Source organism: Barbus barbus, assembly GCF_936440315.1.
Source record: "Barbus barbus genome assembly, chromosome: 36".
Taxonomy (NCBI): domain Eukaryota; kingdom Metazoa; phylum Chordata; class Actinopteri; order Cypriniformes; family Cyprinidae; genus Barbus; species Barbus barbus.
Window position 1 is genome coordinate 13,440,434 of NC_136714.1, and position 24,690 is coordinate 13,465,123.

General features: G+C 35.3%; 1 protein-coding gene across 1 annotated transcript in view; it reads left to right on the top strand.

The window, feature by feature from the left end:
- Positions 1 to 24,690, top strand: part of cnksr2b (connector enhancer of kinase suppressor of Ras 2b) — a 46,169-nt gene that overhangs the window by 17,247 nt on the left and 4,232 nt on the right. Inside the window, exons 3-20 of the mRNA XM_079395452.1 lie at positions 4,185 to 4,387; positions 7,302 to 7,407; positions 10,487 to 10,528; positions 11,149 to 11,268; positions 12,195 to 12,254; positions 12,399 to 12,467; positions 13,720 to 13,866; positions 15,766 to 15,899; positions 17,581 to 17,771; positions 17,992 to 18,081; positions 18,697 to 18,902; positions 19,042 to 19,093; positions 19,972 to 20,147; positions 20,273 to 20,346; positions 21,168 to 21,239; positions 21,482 to 21,549; positions 21,879 to 21,982; positions 23,031 to 23,553. Of these exons, the coding sequence (XP_079251578.1) occupies positions 4,185 to 4,387; positions 7,302 to 7,407; positions 10,487 to 10,528; positions 11,149 to 11,268; positions 12,195 to 12,254; positions 12,399 to 12,467; positions 13,720 to 13,866; positions 15,766 to 15,899; positions 17,581 to 17,771; positions 17,992 to 18,081; positions 18,697 to 18,902; positions 19,042 to 19,093; positions 19,972 to 20,147; positions 20,273 to 20,346; positions 21,168 to 21,239; positions 21,482 to 21,549; positions 21,879 to 21,982; positions 23,031 to 23,553 (2,437 nt within the window). The remainder of the gene's footprint in view (positions 1 to 4,184; positions 4,388 to 7,301; positions 7,408 to 10,486; positions 10,529 to 11,148; positions 11,269 to 12,194; positions 12,255 to 12,398; positions 12,468 to 13,719; positions 13,867 to 15,765; positions 15,900 to 17,580; positions 17,772 to 17,991; positions 18,082 to 18,696; positions 18,903 to 19,041; positions 19,094 to 19,971; positions 20,148 to 20,272; positions 20,347 to 21,167; positions 21,240 to 21,481; positions 21,550 to 21,878; positions 21,983 to 23,030; positions 23,554 to 24,690) is intronic.

Sequence of the window (24,690 nt, forward strand, 5' to 3'; positions counted from 1 at the left end):
GCCTGTTGCCTACACTATGATGTAATAGTGTGGATGAGCACCGCCTCCGCAGAAGAAGATCAGTGCCTGCTTCTACATAGCTGCCTGTGTAGCCCCACCCACCGATTGTACATCACTTCCTGTTTAGCCCCGCCCACCAATATATAGGTAAAGAACACATAGTAGGTAAATAACAAAAGTGGTAAACGCAGTTTTACACAGAAACCAAACGATGAACATTAATTGATTAAACTTTATTTTTACTATAAGAACTTGGTCCTTTGTTCACTTGATTAAACTTTATTTTTACTACTTAATAAGAACTTGGTCCTTTGTTCACTTCATTTGACCACGGATTCATTTACAAATAAGGCACAATTTGACGCTGGATTTTCAGAAAGTTTGAAACAAAAAACAATCCTGTGCCAACTATATTGGATTCGACAGTAATGTTGCAACACACAAGTGTGAGTAACTGTTTTTATTATGTGGTCACTATTGCTTTGTCTGTTTTTACAGATTGTTTGATATGCCCTGAGTATTTATGTGTTTTTAACTTAAATCACAGCAGCACTCATCTATTAGGAATGTAGGAATATAAATTAGCCAATAATAGCAGTGGGCGTTTACTTCCGAGTCTACAATCTAAACAATTAATTGCGATTAATCCCATCCAAAATAAAAGTTTTTGTTTACATAATATATATGTGTGTACTGTGTATATTTATTATGTATATATAAATACACACACATGCATATATATATTTCAGAAAAATATGTTATTTTATATATTAAATATATTTATTTATAATATAAACTATATAAATATAAATGTAGACATGAAAACACATGTAAATAATTTCAAAATATATACTGTATGTGTGTGTATTTATATATACATAATAAATATACACAGAACACACAAATATATTATTCAAACAAAAACTTTTATTTTGTATGCGATTAATCACGATTAATCGTTAAAACATACAGAATTTGACATTATTACATTTTCATTCTGCTTTCTAAAGACTGGTCAGAACATTTTCACATTTTTTTTTCTATTCACAGCCATCGTTTAAAGTTTCTCTTCAGGTTCATACATATAATGTGTACTGATGGTGGGTAAAAAAGTAAATATATTTTACGTTTTTTTTCCGTATAATATTTTTATATATTTATAATATTTTTTCACAGTGATATTTTCTGTTTGCCAACAGGAATAAAAATAGCATGTATGCAGAAATAAATTATTATAAAAATATTTACTTTTTCTTCCTATCATCAGAATACTTTTAGATGCATCAAGATACACTTAGGAAGGCAAGGGGCTAAAGTATTCATCCAAATGTGTCATCAACATGTTTTTTTCTCTCTAGTAGATACTTGCGTATTAAAATACCCAAATTGATCAAGTACAATATGTTTATCTTTATTCCTAAAGCACCTGACTCTGTTTTCGCCGCCTGTATGTTTATGGTAATTGCATCCTGTGCAATTAATAATAGCCAAAACAAACACTATAAATCCTTGAAAATCCTTTGGATTATCCCTCCATTTCCCACTGTCATCCTGCACACGGTTTCCAGGCTGTTCTGATGGGGTACAAGAGAAATAAGGACGCCGATGCAGAAGGAGGGAAAGAGAGGTGCAGCAACTGAAAGATTGTGTGGGCAGAGTGGGTAGAAAACTGGCAGCAGTCGGGTGAGAGAAGGATAACAAATTAAAACAGGAGAGAAAGGCTCAGAGGGAGAGCGAAGAAAAGTGTGAGAGAACACAGTAGTCCTGAGCGGATGAAGGAAGCGGGTAGAAAAAGGAGGGTGAATGGGGTATGTTAGCCAATACATTCACAAACTGGGCCCCCGTATTCCTCTTTTTTTTTGTTCCCACCATTTGTTATGTCATGTGCTTAAGCCCAGCTAGTGCCTTAAAGCCTCTTATGTAATGCTTCTCTGGGTTTGTCCAACATGGAGCCCTGCTACATTAAATATGATTACTCATCTATCCCTCATGCTGGTTCTATTGCAAGACAAACCCCCTCTGGCTTTTGTGTGAAGCAAGGCATTCTGGGAGAGCCGTACTGTGGTGTCACAGCACATGACTGTAAGGGGGTTTCGGGAAGAGGGGTTTGATCATGATTTTTACACTGCCTTCTAACAAGCCAATACCAGCAGTAATTTATGCATAATGTAGATCTTATGTATGCTTATCCACATGATATTTCTATTAATTTCAACATACCAAAAATGTATCTGAAATCTGGCATAATGTATAAAATATGTTTGGAAAGTTGCTGTTACTAGTTATATGCATTCAAAATGTACTATTGAAGGCTAAATGTGATTTACAAATGGTGAAAAACACAGCCAAGATTAAAGATATACATGTATACATTCATTTAAATATTAGCCTAAAATCTCAATGTTGATTTGAAAATTAGTAGATCAATACATACATTGATGGATACACACTACTATTCAAATGTTTGGGGCACTTTTTTTTTTTTAAGAAATTAACACTTTTATTTAACAAGAATGCATTGAATTGATCAAAAGTAACAGTAAAGACATAATGATACAAAAAAATCTATTTTGCATAAATGCTGTAGTTTTAAACTTTCTAAAGAGTATCACGGTTTCCACAAAAAATATTAAAAATAAATATGATCAAAGAAGGCTGTGAAAATTATTAAAGTAGACCAGACGAAATCAAACTGAATAGACAGGACTATAAATACACAGGATAATCAGAGATAACGAGACAAACACAGCTGGACAAGAATGAACTAATAATCACACTAGACAAGGAAAGGATACAAACCAAATATGGAAACAAGAGGCGGGAACACAAGACACACGACAGAGGACTGACAACCTACATCACCACATGTTGTTTGGGAGGGTTTCAAGAAAAATTCTCCTAGCTCATCCAAAAACAAACTCCAGCATATTCAATTATCAGACACGACTGGAACTTCAAATGGGACTGGCTTCTATGGTCAGATGAAACTAAAAAATGAGCTTTTTAGCAGCAAACACTCAAGATGGGTTTGGTGAACACAGGGATAAAAAGTACCCCATGTGTACAATGAAATATACTGCTGTATTTTTGATGTTGTGGGCCTATATTTCTGCTGGAGGTCCTGGATATCTTATTTAGACACATGGCATCGTGGATTCTATCAAATACCAACAGATAAAAAATCCCTAAGTGACTGACTCTGTTAGAAATCTTATAATGGGCCATGTTTGGATCTTCCAACCGTACAATAATCCAAACACAAACTTCAAAAACAACACAAAAATGGGTCACTGAGCACAAAACCAAGCTTCTGCTGGCCATTCCAGTCCTCTGACCTGAACCCTGTAGAAAATGAGTGAGGTGAATGAAGAGAAGCACCACCAGCATGGAGCTGTGAATCTAAAGGGTCTGGAGTGATTCTGGATGAAGGAATGGTCTCTGATCTCTTGTCAGGTGTTCTCTAACCTCATCAGGCATTATAGGAGAAAATTTAGAGCTGTTAAACTGGCAAATGATGGTTTCAAAAAGTATAGAATAAAAGGGTGCCGTTAATTGTGGCCAATGTGTATTAGAGAAAAACATTTATTCCATAATGATATTTCCCCCCATTTTAAATTCTTATTATCCAATGAAAGGTTAGATTTTTGTGCATTTTTTTAATAAAAGATCAAAAGGATTAACAATGCAGACTAATTTTCACAGCTTTCTTTGATCATATTTAGCAAGGGTGCTGATATTTTTGGCCATGACTGTATATATTTTTATAGCAACGAATTTAGTAAACTTCATTGGGACTACAACATTGTGTTAACATACCATGAGTTGTGTGCCTCTAAATTACCCTTTTCTCCTTCTCCAGTTTCTTTCCTCCATTATTTAAAACCACTCAAACTACTTTTTCCCAGTAAACTTGGGCTGTATCACAAAGTGCCTCTGACCTAACTTGTGAACCCAATCTCTTTTATTCTCTCCCTCCGTTTCATTTACATTTACATGTATATTTAATCATTCAGTGGATGCTTTTATCCAAAGCGACTTACAAATGTGGAACATCACAAGCAATTTGTCACAAAATACATGCAGTACCATAAAAAGTGTATTTATAGGAAATGCCTTTGCTTACAAAATGTTTGTCTTTAGCAGTTTCTTGGAGGTTGTGATCTCACTTTCTCTTTCTTATACAGAACTATGGACTAGAGACAGAGAACCTGAAGACTCTGACCCATAAGCTGAATGCATCAGCCAAGAACCTGCAGAACTTCATAACGGGCCGACGGAGGGGCGGTCACTATGACGGCAGAGCCACACGAAAACTTCCTAATGACTTTCTGACCACTGTAGTGGACCTCATCGCTACCGCCAAGAGCCTGCTGGCTTGGTTAGATAGGTTAGTCCTGCAAAAACACACAAACACAGCCCACAACAAACACAGATATGTGTACAGATACATTTTTACATTCATTAAACAGTGCAGCTGCATATATAGTGGCCCTAAAAGTATTAGGACATCAGTACTATTGTTAAAGGGTTGGTTCACCCCAAAATGAAAATTCTCTCATTAATTACTCACCTTCGTGTTGTTCCGTATGAACCTTCGTTCATCTTTGGAACACAAATTAAGATATTTTTGGTGAAATCTGAGAGCTTCTGGGCCTTGATCGTGTCAGTTGTTTTCCTGTCTATGCAGGGTCAGAAAGCTCTCAGATTTCATCAAACATATCTTAATTTGTGTTCCAAAGATGAACGAAGGTTTTAAAGACACTGAAGCCACATTTTTTTATGGATGATTGTTCATTATATAATAAAATACTAAATTTCAAAATGGCTTTTAAAGAAAGATAGCACAAGCACACTTTTTGCACAAATAAAAATACTTTGTTGATGATAAAACAATAGATATGCTGATCAAATTTAAGACAAATTTGACACATGCTAAAATGTCCATAATGAGATGAACATAATATAATGAGATACTGTATAAATATTTGTGTTGTGGGGTTAGTCGTGGCCTAATGGATAGAGAGTTGGACTTGTAACCCGAAGGTTGTGGGTTCGAGTCTCAGGTCCGGCAGGGATTGTAGGTGGGGGGAGTGAATAACCAACACTCTCTCCACCCTCAATACCACGACTGAGGTGAGACCCTTGAGCAAGGCACCGAACCCCCAACTGCTCCCCGGGCGCCGCAGCGTTGGCTGCCCACTGCTCCGGGTGTGTGTTCACTACTGAGTGTACACTTGGATGGGTTAAATGCAGAGCACACATTTCACTGCTGGTTATACTCTGTATAATTGTGTATGTGACAAATAAAAACAAATTTAATTTTAATTTAATTTATTTAATCATTATTTAGCTGTGCTATGACCTCTGTGTAATCTTGAGAGGAACTACCGTCACTAAAAAATCATTGCCCAAATGGTTCAGAAAAGCAAAGTTACTTGGCATAATTTGTTTGCAGATGCCACATGATTTTATATTATTTAAGGCAATTCAAAGTGCCCAAAAGTGTGTTTTAGGGCTGCTGTATTTATTTACAAGCAAACACAAAGTTCAATCAAAGCAGCCTCATTGATCCCATTCCTTTATCTACCATGCGTACGGTCACATGACCGCTCATCTCATCTAAAAGGCTCCATTGTTTCGAACTCATCAGGGAGGTCATGCAAGAGGCCACAGATGACACGATCACGCTGATGTCCTTATGTAACACCCATAAGCAATCAGCTGAAAAACAAAAGATGAGTAAAGAGCTTACGTAAGTCTCTTCAATTTTGGAGGAGCTGGCCCTGAAAGCGGCCAGCGTGCCTGCTAAGCGCTTCTGTTTATCTCTCAAGTGTGTGCGCGAGGTAGTGTTAATTCCTTCATCAGCTGAAGCTCTCGTTGGCCACACCTCCTCGTTAGTGCAGTACGCCAAGTTTCCTGTCTAACCGCACACTCATAATTCCAGAGTGCAATTAATCTGATGCTGTATCTCTCTAGATTATTCCTGGCCTCTGGGTCTCCCTCATTTATCCTCTCCAGACAGGATGACAGCAGGAGTGCGGTCCTGGGTGATCGACATTCGTTTGTTACAGTCTTATTATAAAGTGTAAGCTAAGAACCCTGGAGTCAGATATGTGCGCTCAGTGCACTCATTAAGATAAAGGATGCCCTTGTGCTTTCTTCTGTAGAGAAGATTTCTGTATTACTGTTTGCACCATCTAGTCAACTAGTTGATTAGTTCTTTTGCTGGTCGATGTCTTGGGTCAGTCACACTGCATGCGTTGTAGATATCTGCTATGGTCCATTTGGAGTGTTCACATACAAGTTTCGTGTGAACTGAAATAAAACAAATTAAGTTGTTGACTGAAATTATAAGCAGAACTTGTTTTTTGCACCATTTATGACAATGTGTCATGAAACACATTGAAAGAAGACATCCATCACTTGTATAGTGCTGATCATGTATGTTTGTTATGTTACTTTTTTTTGTAATATACTGAACGTTTTTGTTGGAATTTATGCTGATATATATATATCATATTTGAATATATTTTAAAATGTAGTTTATTCTTGTGATTACAAAGCTGAATTTTCAACTGCCATTACTCCAGTCTTCAGCGTAACATGATCCTTCAGAAATCATTTTAATATGCTGATTTGTTCTCAAGAAACATTTCCTAGAATCAGTGCTGAAAACAGTGTGTGACCTAATATTTTTGTGGAAGCTATGATATTTGATCAGGATTCTTTTATGAATAGAAAGCTAAAAAAAAAAAAACATTTATTTGAAATAAAATTAGGCCAGGCCTGATTGTTCCTTACTGTTGAGCCCTGTGTATTCTGTTTAATAAATATACATGTAGTATATTTAAAAAGATATGCCGTAATTGTAATATGCTTGTAGCATGTAAAGAAAATAAGATGAAAGTTCAGCATCAGTTATTATGGCCACAAAAGGAAGCAGCTTGGTCTAAATGAAAGACTTTCATGTTAATAGAAAGACAGTGATCTTTGCAGTCTGTATGATGGAGCACGTGAGCAGAGCTTCCTCCTGCCGCCCGAGCCTCTGTGAATTAGTGCATTGGAGCGAGAAATCCTCTCTCTACTCTCTCTTTCAGCTCTGTCTGTCTCTCTCTGTTTTTGTTAATCTTCATCTCCCTCCCTCTCCACATCCTTCTTTGGTCACCTCCTTTAAGCTTTCATTCCTTATCCTGAATGTTCTGCATTGCCTGAATTAGACACATTTGGCAGTGCAGCAAGACAAAGGAAGGTTAGACATAAAACGTGGTTGTGATTAGAAGTGATCTTATGGTTAATGGCAGGTGTTACTTCTTCATCAGGTCTCCGTTCGCTGCCGTGGCAGACTATTCCATGACCAGGAATAATGTGATTCAGCTGTGTCTGGAGTTGACAACAATAGTTCAGCAGGTATGGACTCAAACACTTATTACATAACACTTTTATGTGTTTTTTAAGGAATAGTTCATCCCAAAATTAAAATATTGTCCTTCATTCGCTTGTATTATTTTCTTTCTTCCATTTCATTTTGCCTTCATTGAAGCATATATATATATACATATTAGTGCGGTCAAACAATTAATCACGATTAATCACATCCAAAATAAAAGTTTTTGTTCACATAATATATGTATGTGTACTGTGTATATTTGTTCTGTCTATATAAATACACACACATACATGTTAATAATTAAGAAAAGTATGGTATATTTATATATTAAATATATTTATCTGTAATATAAATAATATAAATATATACCTATACATATAAATACATGTAAATATTTTCAAAATATATACTGTATGTGTGTGTGTGTTTATAAATGCATAATAAATATACACAGTACACACACACACACACATATATTATGCAAACAAAAACGTTTATTTTGGATGTGATTAATTGCGATCAATCGCTTGACAGGACTAATATATATATTAGAAAGTTACCTTTATATATGTGTGTATATATTTTTATTTATTTTGTGAAAATTTGTCTGTGAGGAGCGGAATAAAATTATTATTGATTGATTGATTGATTGATTGATATATACATACTATATATATATATATATATATATATATATATATATATATATATATATATATATATATATATATACATATATATATATATATATATATATACTATATAATATATATACATACTATTTATATATTATGAAAATGTCTACTGTTTAATTATACACACAAATATGCATGTGTATAGATACCTAGATATCAGATATAGATTAATAACGATTAATCGCATCCAAAATAAAACTTTTTGCTTACATAATATGTGTGTGTACTGTGTATATTTATAATGTATATTTAAATACACACACATGCATGTATATATTTATGAAAAATATGGTATATTTGTATATTAAACAAATTTTTATATAATACAAATTATATAAATATAAATAAATACATGTAAATGTATATATGCATAATAAATATGAGTACACACATATATTATGTAAACAAAAACTTTTATTTTATTTCATCACGATTAATCGTTTGACAGCACTAATTCATATACATAAATACATTTTATTATTTTTATTTACTTTGTCATTATTAGTAGCAGTATTTTTACAAAAATCTGTGTTTGTTTTTAATTTTTTTTAGTTTAAAACTATAGCCTTAACTTGCTGAGGGTTGCTGGGATTGATGTTTATTGTGGCAGTCAGAACAACATGAAGGCAAGAAAAGTATGACAACATTTTCATTTTTGGGTGAACTGTCCCTTTAAATCTCATATCTATCGAAAGAAATGCGAAAGTCAAAAGTCTGACCTAGTCAATTTTCTTCATTTCACCCTCACCAGTGTCATGCCGTATTAGCACTCTAGATCTGAAATCTCTTTTTGAGGATGCTTGGAAAGCAGGGTAAAGTTTCTAGGGCAGAAGATTTTTTTAGAAGGAGGCCATGGATGTTTTTTCTCCCTCTCAATTTTCTGTCCTGGATTGAAATAGTGCTGCTCTGGCATGGGCCATTGAGGGCGAGGACAGACTGTCCCAGGTGGGAGAAAAGCGATGTGTCCCAGAACATATGAAATACAGAAATATGAAGGCCTGGAGAATTTGCTTTTAATGATACTTGCTGTGAAATGAGTCTGTCTGTGTGAAAATGCCACAGCTTGCAAGTCTCCTATTGTTTCATCTTCACTCTGAAGGGCCATTCACACATTCAAACTTAACATAAAAATCTTCTCTCTTAATTAAACACTAATGTATTAGCTCAGCTTTATTTACTCTCTTTTTAATCAGCCTGCTGTGTAGGTTGCGTGCTGAAGGAGATTCCCAATATGTTTAACATTAATCATGCGTGCGGCCATTCAAGCTCCCCGAGCTCCTTCACCCACAGGCTGGAAATCAGACTACCGTTAAGCAGAGTGATGGAGAGTGGAGGAAATGAGCAAATGAGAGGAGGAAGAGGAAAAGCATTGCACCAGGTTCAGTGTGGGAGGATGACTCATCTTCTCCTCAGCTGTCTGCTTAAGACAGAGAACGCTGCCTTTGGCTATTTCAGATAGATGCAAGACTCTGTGCCAGCAAGCAAATCTTTTTCTCCAAGTGTCCTACAATCAAGGCTCAGCTTCCCATCTGAGATATCCCAAAATTGTTTACCCATTAGAGCAGAAATTATATAATTTGCTCGTATCGCATAACTGGGATGTATTTTATAACTTTTGTTGATATGCCATTAGCAAATATTATATAATAGTTCTGATGATTCAAATTTGAATGTATATTAATCAAAGTTTCAAGACATTACATGAATGCACATTAACTATAAAGCATTATACTACAACTAGTATTTTTTTTTTGTTTTCCAGTAAAAATATGTAAAGATTAAAGAATAATTACATTAGGAGGCTTGTTTTTAGAGAATTTATTTCGAATTAAGTTTTATTGAGAATTCTTTTGTTCTTTTAAGCATAAAGCGAATATAATTTAGCAATTTAACAATTCAATTTATCTATCTATCTATCTATCTATCTATCTATCTATCTATCTATCTATCTATCTATCTATCTATCTATCTATCTATCTATCTATCTATCTATCTATCTATCTATCTATCTATCTATCTATCTATCTATCATTAAAATATATAAAAATCCAATGGAAGAAGATTACAAATTAACAAATAATATGCAGTATATTATATAAATAATATGCAGTATATTCTTAATATTAAATTATATTTACTATTATACTATTACAATATTTAATCAACATTATTAAAGTTAATATTTTAAGACAAGATAAGACAATATGTATTATGTTTAAAGTATGTTTGCATATTTTTTACTTGAAAACTATTAAGATTAAGAAATACAGTATTTTTTGTTTGTGTTATGAATGAAATGTATTAGGAAGTTTCAGTTATATGTCTAGACTTTCAATAATAAGACTGTAAGTACTGGTATTGGAATGGAATTGGTAAAATTATATTTTCTCTTCTTGCGTTTTAGGACGGCACAGTGTATGAGACAGAAAATAAGATACTGCATGTGGTAAGAGTGACTTTTATTTTCACACAACCTCTTGATTCATTTACATAAAACTCCTTATCTAGCTCCTCTGTTCAAAAATAGAAATCTGTGTCGAAGTGAGAAAAAGAGAGCGAGTGTGTATGTGTGTGTGTGTGTGTGTGTGTGTGTGTGTGAGGTGAGTGGGAGAGAAATAAATTCACATTAAATTTGTGGAGTCTAGCCCATGCTGCAGTGTCAGTCAAGGTACAGCTGGCTCTCTGCTATAAATACCAGGACAGGCCACATTTCATCTGAGAGTGACAGCGAGAGAGAGAGAGTTTCCGTTTGCAACACCAGGAACACCTTCACTGATTAGTCACCAGCAGCAGATTGAGGGAGAATCGTGATTGGATGTATCAATTCAAAGAAGACAGCAAGATCATAGAGAATTAAGTTCATGAGACCATTGGTCACATGATTACATTATAATAAGGTGCATCCTGGCGACACTCGGTCTCAGCGCAGATGGTGTTTACGAAGCGGCACGGTGAACATGCAACAAAATCATCAGCATATTGTAGCCCATCAGCAGCATTTTCTGTGCCTCTCTTGGTCAAGATATGTCAAATTATTAAACTTTTCTCTTTTCTATCTGTCCTCAGTGTAAGACACTCTCAGGCGTGTGTGACCACATCATTTCCCTCTCTTCAGACCCCATGGTGTCCCAGGCCGCCCATCTGGAAGTGGTGCAGCTGGACAACATAAGGTCCACAGAGGGACTGGTGGGTATCTGGATTCCTGGATTTCTCAACTCTACTCCTTATGCTCAAACTTCAAGACATTTCAAGCTAGATGTTTGCATATATTTTGAAAATATTTACATGTACAGTGTTAAAGAAGTTCTGGGCATTGTTTTTTTTATATATATTTATGTATTTATCCAAACATTTTTTTATAATAGTTTATAAAAAAAAAACTACAAATAGTTTTGTACAGAAAATATGTAGACTTGCAAAATTTAAAGAATATTTACAAAAGATTTGTTTGTAAAGTAACAAAATGACTTTAAGATGTGATAAATATATCATTAAGACTAATTTAATGCATTAATTCAGTACAATTAATTATAAATATAAATTATTCAAAATTGAACTTATTTTTACTTCTTAAAGACTGATAGATTGATCGACAGATAGATGGATAGACAGACAGGCAGATGGATGGATGGATAGGTGGATAGACAGACAGATGGATGGATGAATGGATGGATGGATGGGTGGATGACAGATGGATAGGCAGATGGATGGATAGATAGATAGATGGATAGACAGTTGGATGGATGGATGGATGGATGGATGGATGGATGGATGGATGGATGGATGGATAGATGGCCAGACAGATGGATGGATGGATGGATGGATGGATAGACAGACAGACGAATTCACCCCATCTGCAGTTGATGATGGTATTCTGGTAGATGTGTTTGTATGAGCTTCGGGCAGTAACATAAGCCTGAATAAAGATAAAAATAAACATTCACACACACCCTCTCTCTGTCTATCCCCCTATATCTCTGCTCTATGAGACTGTGTCAGAGAGGATTTGTGCTTGCATGTCATGTCAGCAAGCAAGCTTCTTTCAGTGTTTTCCCAGTATGTGTCCGATATTTTCTGGCAATGGCTCTAAAGTGTCTGTCTCCTTGCCCTAGGGCATGTACATCAAATCAACCTACGATGGCCTACATGTCATAACGGGCACTACAGAGGGAGTGAGTGGTCATTTTAAATCTGTCAGTACAATCTCAATATGACATGCATGGACAGTTCAGCTGAAGAAAGGACATGTAATCATAAAAACAATTGTGTGTTTTGCCATGTGTAATCCAATATCTTACTCCCTCTCCCTCTCTCAGTCGCTAGCTGACCGCTGTAAGAAAATCCATGCTGGTGATGAGGTCATACAGGTCAATCATCAGACAGTGGTGAGTGTATCTACTGCACACAATAATTTTACCCTATAACTGATAATATGGCTGGATCTTTCCTATTGGTCAATGAAGGACTGACCTGAAATTGATATTACATGAAATATATGTGAAATTGAAGTCGTCTGATAGTATGCGGTTATTTTCCCACCAAAAATTATGTTACTACCTGGAGGATAATAGTTGTTAGTTAGTTTAAAAGGATAGTTCATCCAAAAATTAAAATTCTGTCATTAATTACTCCCTCATGTCGTTCCAAACCCATAAGACCTTCATTCATCTTCGAAACACAAATTAAGATATTTTTGATGAAATCCAAGAGTTTTCTGACCCTGAATAGACAGCAATGCAACTGATTCGTACTTAATTTGTGTTCTGAAGATGGACGAAGGTCTTACGGATTTGAAACAACATGAGGATGAGTAATTAATGACAGAATTTTCATTTTTGAGTGAATTAGCCCTTTAAGTGATATTCACAAAAGACTGAAAATATGGTCACTGGGGGAAAAAAGAGGGGGAAAAAGCTTGTTTTTATTGCTTGAAATGTTTTGAGAGAAAAAAAAGAAAAACTTTTTAAATAAATTTTAATAAATTTTTAATAAGAAGAAATTAAGAAATTCATATTTTTATTTAGCAACGACATATTAAATTGATCAAAATTGACAGTAAGGCTTATAAGTAAAATATTTGTTTAAAATATTTCTTTTGATCTTTCTATTAATCACAGAATCCTGAAAATAATTATCATTGTTTCCAAAAAATATTAAGCAGCACAACTGTTTTCAACATTGATAATAATACAATTCTTGAGCACCAAATCAGCATATTATGATAAAGAATTGACTGGAGTAATGACTGAACAAAATTCAGCTTTGCCATCACGGGAATAAATTACATTTTAAAATATATAGACATAGTTTATTTTACAGTATAATAATATTTCACAATATTACTGTTTTTACTGTATTTTTCACAAAATAAATGCAGCCTTGTTTAGCATAAGTGAATTCTTGTTAAAAAAAAATCTCACTGATCCCAAACTTCTGAATGGTAATGTGTATAGTTTTTATAGTTTTTTATAGTGTATAGTTCAATCTTGTTTAATGATTTAACCAATATACTAAGCCATACAGTATATGGTGGGGACATGAAGAATGACCCTGTTAAGAAGACAACATAATGCTGGTATGTTTTGAATTCTTTTCTGATTGTGTTATGAGGTGAACACGTGTGTTTGGCTTGCGTAGGTGGGCTGGCAGCTTAAGAACCTGGTAAACTCTTTACGTAGCAATCCTGCGGGTGTGACCCTCACGCTGAAGAAACGACCTCAGAGCACTCTCACGTCAGCCCCAGCCTTACTCAAGAACATGAGATGGAAGCCCCTCGCCCTGCAGGTACTGATGGGATGTGTGCGGTACGAGGATTAAGTGGCGTGTGTGAATTGATGATATGCCATGGCATAGTCCCCCAATCTGTGCCTGTTCTTTTTTTAGCAGCATTAAGAGCACTCTTCCCCTACCTTAGGGCTTTGACCAACTAGATTGCATGGCAAATTTTCGCTCCACTCTTCCCCCACGCACCAACCTCCCTTTTTTCTCTTTCATCTTTTTACCTCTAATCTGATGCTTATCCCTCCTTTCTCAATCTCCTCTCCTGTTCCACTGAAGCCCCGGCACATCAGGAAGTTTTACTGTGGCTCTGAGAGGAAAATGTGGAACGTCATTTTAGACGCTTGACTGTGCAGTGTATAAATTGCACATATTTATTTCCTCTTTGGCGTTTCGATTGCACAGCTGACAGCGAACAAGATATGCTGATTGTCATGACAACAGCAAAGTAGAGGACACTGAGAAGGCATTTTATTTACGCAGAACCAAAGCCATTTCAGAGTGTTTTGTGTCTTGAATACATAAAAGCAAGAGGAAACAGAATCAGCATGACTGAACACCTCTGTGATGCTGGGTTGTTGTTTTTTTGCATGTCTTCTTCCACGGACACACAATGGTCAGATTATTCTAGGGAAATTATTATATATTATCAGAGCTGGGTAGTAATTGAATACATGTAATCTGGATTATGTAATTAGATTCCAAAAATTAAGTACGTGTAATTAGATTAAATTACATTTTACTCATAATCAGACAACAATTGCTTTTTTATTGATTACATATTCATAAATTATTGATCGTCCCTAATTCCTCCTTTTTTATCTTCTAAAAAGTTTTCCAGTTTTGTGGACATTCACACAAAGACCAGTCATTAGTCAGGTGGCTACACAGTATTTGGATTTACAAAACTCCTTTCACGTTTAAGAAGTGTTTCAACATTGCATCAACTTCTAATAAATTACCTTTTATTTGAATTATCACTCAGTGGGTTATTTGACTATGCATTACTATGGCTCTGGGCTTTTGTCTTTCAAACCCTTTAAAATGCTCAAATTATTTCTCATGTACATGTAATGCAGGCTTTCCCAAACTTTTTTTTGTCATCTGAACCTCTTGTCCCTAGTATATTTACTTGAAGTACCCCTGAGATTTTAAGTATTAAGTATTACATTTGCACATTCACAGCTCTCTGACATAGGTTAACAGTCACATAACATGCAGGTAAACAAATAAAATATTTCATTTTCAGTAGTAGTTTTATTTTTAGTCATGTTATTTAAAAAATATTCATTTTAATACAATTATTTTTTATAATTTAATTACTTGTTAGCTTTTCATTAAACTCACAACCTCCTGCAGTTCCTTTACAAACCCCAGTTTGGGAAACATTGACGTAATCTAATGTTGACGTAATGTAATATTTAATGCACTTCATGTTGTTAATTACAATGAAAAGAAAAATATTTTTTTTTAATTCTTTTTATTTTTTAAAACAATATGGTACAAGATTATCCTATTTAAATCAATGTGAGAAATGAGTTAGGTCAAAAGTAATCTAAAAGTAAAATGTAATGGATTACGTTACTAACTACAATTTTTGTCGTGTAATTTGGAATCAGTAACGGACAACAATTTGTAAGTGATCTACCCAGCTCTGTATATTATTATTGTTGACTTTTATTTTTTAAATTCATTTTATTTAGTAATTGTCATGTACCATATGTATTTCACATATCAGTGTGAAATGGAGAAATGTACCTGCTATGAAATGATGAATAATGAAAGCACTCTTTACCAACAAATACACTTTTGAAAATGGCCTGGGTCAAATCACAAAATCATATTTGAACAACTTTCCTAAAGGATGTTGGAAATGCTAAATTTAACTGTACCCCTGATTTTTAGCCCATCATCCCTCCCAGCCCCAGCAGCAGTGTGGCCACTCCGTCCAGCACCCTCAGCACCCCATCCAGACGGGACAGCTGCGCTCTACAGGACCTCTACATCCCCCCTCCCCCAGACGAGCCATACACACCCAGGTACATATATTACAAAATATACAGATGCTCACTATATAAATGTATAACTATGTATGAAACATCTCAATGTGCACATTTTGAGGACAGTAAAAAAGTTTTCAAAAAATTTTGAAAGAAGTGTCTGATGCTCACCAAGTAATTAATTTGATGAAGTAAAACAGTAATATTATGAAATATTATAATTTAAAATAACTGTTTTCTGTTTGAATTAGTGCCATCAAACGATTAATCACGATTAATCGCATCCAAAATAAAAGTTTTTGTTTACAAAATATATATGTGTGTACTGTGTATATTTATTATGTATAAAAATACACACACAATATGTTATATTTGTATATTACAGGACTTGCCTTCCTAGCGAGCACACACCCCTTTCTCTCTCTGTTCGTCTGCATTGTTCAGCGAGCAGGCAGAGAGGGGTAGCACGGTAAAATATATAAATGAAAACAGTTTTATTGAGAATTTAGCTGCATCAGAACACAGTATGTGGGCACAGAGAGGCAAACAAATGTAATAATAATAAATTATGTACATTTTCATATTCAGAAGAAGTGAGTCCTGTGAAAATGTAAACAGGCTTGTGTAAGTAAATTGCTCAGTGCAAAGAAAGAGAAGTAATAGGAACCTGGTATTTCTATGTTCTTTTTTTCATGTGTTTAATAGACATGAACAAGTTCTTTGAAAAACATCTATGATCTTTGAAACATGTCTAGTCTTCATGCTCTATGTTGACTATAGTTTCACTAATAATAAACATATATTGCATAAAGCATCCATATTTGTCCATGACCATGTTGATTAGAGTATTAAAAACTTGAAAAATATTCATTTAAGGTACATTTAGAACAGATAAAAATGTGTGATTAATTTGCTCACAATCATGCGATTAATCACGAATAAATATTTTAATCAATTGACAGCCCTAATGTATATATAATAAAAATTATGTAAATACATGTAAATATTTTCAAAATATGTACTGTATAAGTGTTTATTTATATATATACATAATAAATATACACAGTACACACACATATTATGTAAACAAAAACATTTATTTTGGATGCGATTAATCGCGATTAATCGTTTAACAGCACTTTTAAAATGTAATTCATTCCTGTGATCCAAAGCTGAATTTTCAGCAGCAATTTCTCCACTCTTCAGTGTCACATAATTCTTCCGAAATCAATCTAAAATGCTGATTTTATGCTAGAGAAACATTCCTTATTATTATCAATTTTAAAAACAGTTGTACTCCTTAATGTTTTTGTGGAAACTGTGATGACTGTGAACTGTTTCCAGGATTCTTTGATAAATAGAAGTTCAAATTAACAGCATTTATTTAGAGTAGATTTTTTGTAACTTTTTAAATGTCTTTACTGTCACTTTTAATTAATTTGCTTAATCCCCGCTTAATAAAATTGTTAATATTAAAATAAAAAACATCTTACTGACCCTGACTTTTTCAATTGAAGCCATACAGAGCAAAATATCATGACAGCATTTGGAGGTGGATCCTTTTGGTTTAACCAGTTAGCAAAAACGCTAACAACTGCATTGTAACACTCTGGTGGGTTTGCACCAGAAACTATTTTTCTTTAGGAATGGTCAAAATCTAGTTCACATTCAAGAATTGTGGTATAGAAGATTATAACAGATTTCTCTTACTATTACGCAGAGATGACATAGGAAATCTGACCAGCAACTGCCAGCAGGCCGCTAAGGGTTCTGATTCACCCAACTCCTTCCTGGATCAGGAGTGCCGGAGGCGATTCCCACTGCTGGATGAGGATGCGGTCCTGTACTGTTACGAGTATGATCAGAATCAGGGCCCTCCACCCGTATGCAGGGACAGCACTCCTACATATGGTACATGCTTTCATACATGATGATATTCAGTCTTTCCATGCTGTTTTTATCTGCAACACAGTATATACTGTATACAAAGAAGCATATTACATTAAATTGGCTATAAATCATTGTAAACATAACAATCAAACTACACTTAATCTTCTACTCCTGGCCCAGAATGTGTATTTTGCTGTAATTATTTGATTTTGTTTTCGATTTCTCTGTGCTTGTGTACTAGGGCGGCTGAGGCCTGTTTCTATGCCTGTAGAATATAACTGGGTTGGAGACTATGAAGATCCCACCAAGCTGAAGAAAGAGATCAGAAGAGGTGTGTATGTGTGTGTGTTTGTATGTGGGTGGATGGATGAGCATTGAGGAGGATGTCGTTTTCATATCTTTTCCTCGGGTTACACTGAACCAAAAATTTCATCACTTTAGCCCTGACCTCCCCATTGGCACATTTTAAAGTCTTTGGGCATTGCGCTCAGATTGTCCCCATCTCCCCTATATTTACCTCATTTGTGTGGGGATCGGTCTGCCAGTATCTCGCTGGCTCTTTGTTTGAGATTTTGGGATTTTTTGGTTTTGCATTGCCATGGTAACTCCAACATAGAGGTTTTGCCAAGATGCTGGCTTCTCATTGGTCGAGGCCAGGCTCTGTTGCTGAAGGAGTGGGAGCAGAGAGAATGCTTTCTTTAGTCACGCTGGCAGAATTTATATCAAATTTGTACATGTGCAACACAGCATCTTTCAGCCGTACTCTTTGATCATGAGATCCCTGAATAATTCGATTTCAACTCTAACCATTACATTATTTAAAAGGAAGAATCAAAACTGCTTTATTAAATTTTAAATGCAGACAGTTCATTGAAAATGTGCTTTGTCCCATTTTACAATCAGCTGTACATACTGTAGTTTCATAATCCCACATGTTTATCAACAGAAAACTCCCTGCTGCGATATGTGAGTGAGGACAAGGCGGGAACAGAGGAGTACCACACTGGACGTCGCAGCAGTCGGCGTAGTAGAAGGAAGAGTGAGAAAGGTAGAAGCCCCGCCCACTACGCCCTAGTCCCCACCCTTCAGATGGACATGCTGCAGCAGGACTCGCTGGCCACACCCACATCTGAAACCTCATCTGTCTATCTTGTGAGTGTACTGAAGACAATGTATAAATTACTATATTAATGTATAATTGTGTAAATATTGTATAAATCATTTAAGATTAAGGGATGCAGCATGAATTATATTATTTACTATCTATTTGTATTTATTTACTATCTTTCAGACATTTGATCGATCATCCATGCTTTCCCGGTCAAAGAAAGTGAAGTTAAGAGGTAAGATGTTGAATGTTAAATTCTGCTAGTATTTGCAGGCAAAGAAAACATTCTGGTAAACATTTCAGATCTGGATCTCTGCCTGGCATGCAGTTACTACATTAAATTGCTTGGCACATTGTAAAATTAATTTTAATCAGACAAAAACTATTTTTGTGTTTTTTTCCAAGAAATTTTATTTAGTCATTCTTCAAATGAGAAATAAGAAATTTATGTTCAGTAGGTTTTGCTTTCAGACAATCTATCTCAAATGTATTTCTTTTTAAAGCAGAAATTAGACAGAATAAAGCAATCTATCTCAAATATATTTCGATAAATCAATTTTAACCAAATTAGAAAATTATTGCAATTTTAGATAGATAGATAGATAGATAGATAGATAGATAGATAGATAGATAGATAGATAGATAGATAGATAGATAGATAGATAGATAGATAGATAGATAGATAGATAGATAGATAGATGCACAACTTTGATCCTTTGGTGAATAGAAAGTTCAAATGATACATACATATATACATACTGTTCATATTTTATTTATTCATTTATTTGGTTATTTTTTAATATCATTAAATAATTGTTTATTATATGTTATTATAATTTTAATAATTTAATTTATGTAAATATTTAATTTTAAAGCCATTTATATTAAAATTATTTGTTTTTCAGAATGTTTCCTTTTTTTCTGCAGTGCGGTTATTTCTTTCCTACACAAATCCAATCACACATTCTCACTCTGAATATGAATGTCTATGTCAAGACATTTCTTATATGGCAGTACATCAAAAAGCCACTGTTTTGATACTATTCCTGCCAGTCTTTTAATTTATATTGCCCACGCTGACGTCTCTGCCCTCTCACTCTTTGTCCTTCTCAGCTGGATCCCTGCCCTCCATTAGTAAGCGGCGAATCTCCTGCAGGGACTTGGGTCAGGGTGATTGTGAGGGCTGGCTCTGGAAGAAGAAGGATGCAAAGAGTTACTTCTCTCAGAAATGGAAGAAGTATTGGGTTGTGTTGAAAGATGCCTGCCTATATTGGTACACCAATGAAGAGGTGAGGGCATGAGGTCATTCATCTGCATGATGAAATGCCACAGCACAAAATGGCCCATTAGGCTGCCTACGTAAACTCCCTGCTTTATCAGTATGTCTCAGTTTTTCATCTCTGTTCTTTCTCAGGATGAGAAAGCAGAGGGCTTCGTCAGCCTGCCTGAGTTCAACATCGATCAGGCCAACGAATGTCGCAAAAAGTTGTGAGTAGTAGAATAAAATAAAAAAGCTTTAAAGGGGACCTATTATGCAAAAATCACTTTTATAAGGTGTTTGAACACAGTAGTATGGCTACAGTGTGTGAAAACAACCAGCCTATAATGTTCAAAATCCACCCACTCATTCTTTTATAAAACCAATAAATCACGAACAGTCTCTCCAAACGAGCTGTTTCAGATTCTCCCTCTGTTCACGTCACCGAGGGGAAAAAGTCCCACCCACTTGTGACGCTGTCTGCCCTATTAGCATAAACACAGTCCTGAGTGAGAAGCTGCGGTCTGCCATTACTGGAGATATATACACTGTCAGCGCCAAAGAGGCATTATAAGTGTTGTGTTTTAGGATGCACTAATGAACATAGGAGTCGCCATAATGTCCCCTCATCTGAGCCGAGGACACTGTAGTTAAATTTCATTTTCGAAGGAAATATCCTGGAAAAAATCGGTAATGTCCCCTAAATGTTTAGGAATCAATACCAACACACTGGCTATTAATAGTGGAATGTTGATTTGCAAAGGCTAGCACTACTAATGCGGAGCTTGAGCTCTTGAAGCTCTGCCCTCTTCTCTGGGAGCAACAGCTTCATTTGCATTAAAGCAACACGCGTTTGGGCTCATACCCTAAAAGTGGCAGTTTTAACAAGCTATAAAAAAATGATCTGTGGGGTATTTTGTGCTAAAACTTCACATACACACTCTGGGGACATCAGAGACTTATTTTACATCTTGTAAAAAGGGGCATAATAGGCCCCCTTTAATGCAGCTTTTCATTCAATACTGACTTTGTATCTTTTGCCTGTTTTCAGTGCTTTTAAAGCTTGCCATCCTAAAATCAAAAGCTTCTACTTTGCTGCGGACAACATGGATGATATGAATAGGTAAGATGAAAAGAAATATTCCAACATGCCTATAGAAACAAAAGAGACTCATACTGTAATCTGAAACATTGTCAATTCCTCATGAATGCTCTAGTCAGGCTCCCGAATCTCATTTAATGTTCTGTGAGCTGATCAAAGCTACTAATTTTAGCGACGTCTCGAAAGACTCTTTCAGCTCTGTGTTTCAGCAGTGCGAAGAGCTCCCCAGGTAACTTTTTTTTTTTTTTAATGTTTGCTCGCAGGTGGCTCAGTCGACTGAACATGGCGGCAACAGCTCACTCTGAGCAGAAGAGGATTCGACAGGATCATGGTGAGAAGATGCCTTCATGCTCCGCTAAGCCTGTCGGTTCAATTATTCTCCCATTATGACTTTGTGTGGTCTGGTCTGCAAGTCCTATAAATATATGCATATGAAGTACAACATGTTGGATGCATGAATGTGGAGTTTGAGTATAAATAGAGGAAGTCATTTTTGTTTATTTGTCAGTATAATTTATTCTTCTCTATCATTTGATAAATAAATACTAAAATGATACAAACAAACGTATTTTAAATAAATTTCTGCTTTCCACAGCCTTCAAATGTCATTGTTCTTGGACTCCTCATGTGTTTAATGGATATTTGCTGTCGTTTTCTCAGACTACTGGAGTGAGAGTGACCATGAAGACGCTGATCACATGTCTTCAACACCCAAACAGGATAGCCCTCCACCTCCATATGACACTTACCCACACTCCACCTCAGTAAGTCTCGTCTTTCTTTCTTTTGTGTTGCTTGGGTTCCTGTGTTCACACTGTGTGAATTCTTGCTGATTATTAAGTGTTACTCGTGTCATATTGGATTCTCTGAGTCCTCCTCGCTCCATGCAAAATCATGCAACTCCTCTCCTCATCAACTACTGTTTAAAAGTTTAAAATACTTGTAACGTTTTTGAAAGAAAAACATTTATATGCTAACCAAGTGTATCTATTTGATGAGAAATACATATAATTTATCATTTAAAATAACTGTTTTCTATTTGAATATATTTTAAAGTGTAATTTATTCATGTGATGGCAAAACTGAATTTTCAGCAGCCACTAATCCAGTCTTCAGTGTCACATTACCCATTACCCATTACACATAATATTTTTTTTTAATTCTTCAATGAATAAAAAGTTCAAAAGAGCAGCAGTTATTTAAAACAGGAATCATTTGTAACATTATAAATGCCTTTACTGTCATTTTTGATCAATGTAATACACCCTTGCTGAATAAAAGTTTTAATTTCTTTAAAAAAAAATTACTGACCCCAAATTTTTGAACAGTAGTGCATTCTGTATAAATAAAACTAACAATGCAGAAAGGCAAGAGAAGGGCAGAGAGGGAGGGAGAGTAGCATGAAGAATGAGGTGTGAAGGGGTGGAGAGAATGGAGATAAAGGACACATTAATTATTTAGACTCAAGGGACGATTGTGGCCGCTGTAAATTCATAGTCAAAAAGCACTTTTTTTTTAAAGAGGACCTCTGTAATCTTAATGAAGGAGACGCAGATCGGTCCCATAATCCTACGAGGGAGAGTTGTGTGTGCGTAATGTGTTGCTGTCTCAGATCGTTCCATTCAGGCAGACCATAATTAAGGGTGACAGCAGTGAGCTTGTAAAAGAAGACAGCAGAGAAAATGGAAAACAGGAATATAAATGCCCCTCTTGTTATAGTTGTCCTTCGTTCTGGATTTATGCTTCTTGCTGCACCAACATCGAAGTTGTAAATATATCAACTAAAAGGACCTTGCATGATGTTGATTACAGGCAAGTCCATTCCAGGAGTCCCAACACATCCGCCCACCCTCCACGGAGACCATCCAGTCCCGCTCCCCACTCTCCGAGATACATGGGGGCAGCGTGAGCAGCGCAAGCTCCCCTGGCAGAAAGTCTGCTAGCCAGCGGCGTTCATGGCAGGACCTCATCGAGACACCGCTCACCAGCTCAGGCCTCCATTTCCTGCAGACTCTGCCATTAGACGACTCCGTGTTCGCCGATCCCAGTCGAGCTGTGCCTGTGGAGCTCCGCCGCCAGTCGACGCTCCCCGCCCAGCATGGGCTGCCACCAGAACACTACGTCCCGCCCATCACGCCCACCCAGCCCAGCCAAAAGCCCATCACAGCTTTAGGAAGAGGAGAGGGATTAGAAAGTGGTGGAGTAGGAAGCAAGCACCGCAGTTTCACCTTGCCCCGTGACAGTGGTCTTCATGCCATCCTGGCTGCCAGCAGTGCAGCTGAACACACAGATGCACAGTTCTACCACCTGGGCCGGGCCCATGCCAGAGACACAGGTCAGGAAACTGAGAACTCGTGAGAAGTGTGTGTGAGAAGTTGTGCCTACATATGCAGAGGCAAGTTAGTGGGCGAGTTATCATGTGTAGGCAAAGGTATGTGAGTAATTTTTTAAAGGTGTGCCTGCTTGTCATGATTTCCCTTCAGTTTCAAACATGTTTTTAATAGTAGTAAACCAATATGGATTTTAATACATTTCATGAAATAATAATAATAATAATAGTTGTTATTGTTATTATTATGTAAATATTCATCATATTTGAACACTATAAATATTTTCAGATTATTATTATAACTATTGTAAATAAAATAACAATTCTTAAAATTGTATCCAATACTGCAATTATTTTTTAATCAATATTCAAAACTAGTTTTAAATTATTTACAAAAACTATTATTATTATTATTATTATTATACATATTAACCAGAACTGTAATAATAATAATAATAATAGTTTTTGTAAATAATTTCTAATGATTAATAATTAATCTGATGGCTGATTATTTTAACATTATTTTAAACCTTATTTTTATTCAGTATTTATATTTTAGAATGATATAATAATAATAATAATAATAATAGTAGTAGTAGTATTGTGGAATTTTATACATCTTTTAATAATTATCAACCAATATACATTTTGATTAAATTGTATAAATATTTTAATAATAATAATAATTTTATTAATAGTTCATCTGATACTGATTATTTTAACATTATTCTAAACCTTATTTTTATTCAGTATAAATATTTTAGCTTAATAACAATAACATTAATAATGTTTATATATTAATATTATATTATTAAAATTATTATTTGTATTTAAGCAAAGTTTTTGTGTATATGGAAAATTGTTTTCATCTTTGTTTTGAGCAACATGTAAATGTTTATCTTTACATTTCTCATTGTAATATTGTCTTTTATTAGGTGTCATGATTTTATTTTTTTTGCAAAATGTCATTGAGAGTATATTCAGTTATTTGTATCGTAGCCTGTAATGATGAACATATTGCTGCTTGATTCAGATGCACTGTAATCTCAGCTGAATACCCATCTCCCTTAAGACCTCCAATAGCCTCATATTAGGTGCAGTCCTTCTAATCCAACGTGACAGCTCTCATCCCTGTCTATCCTT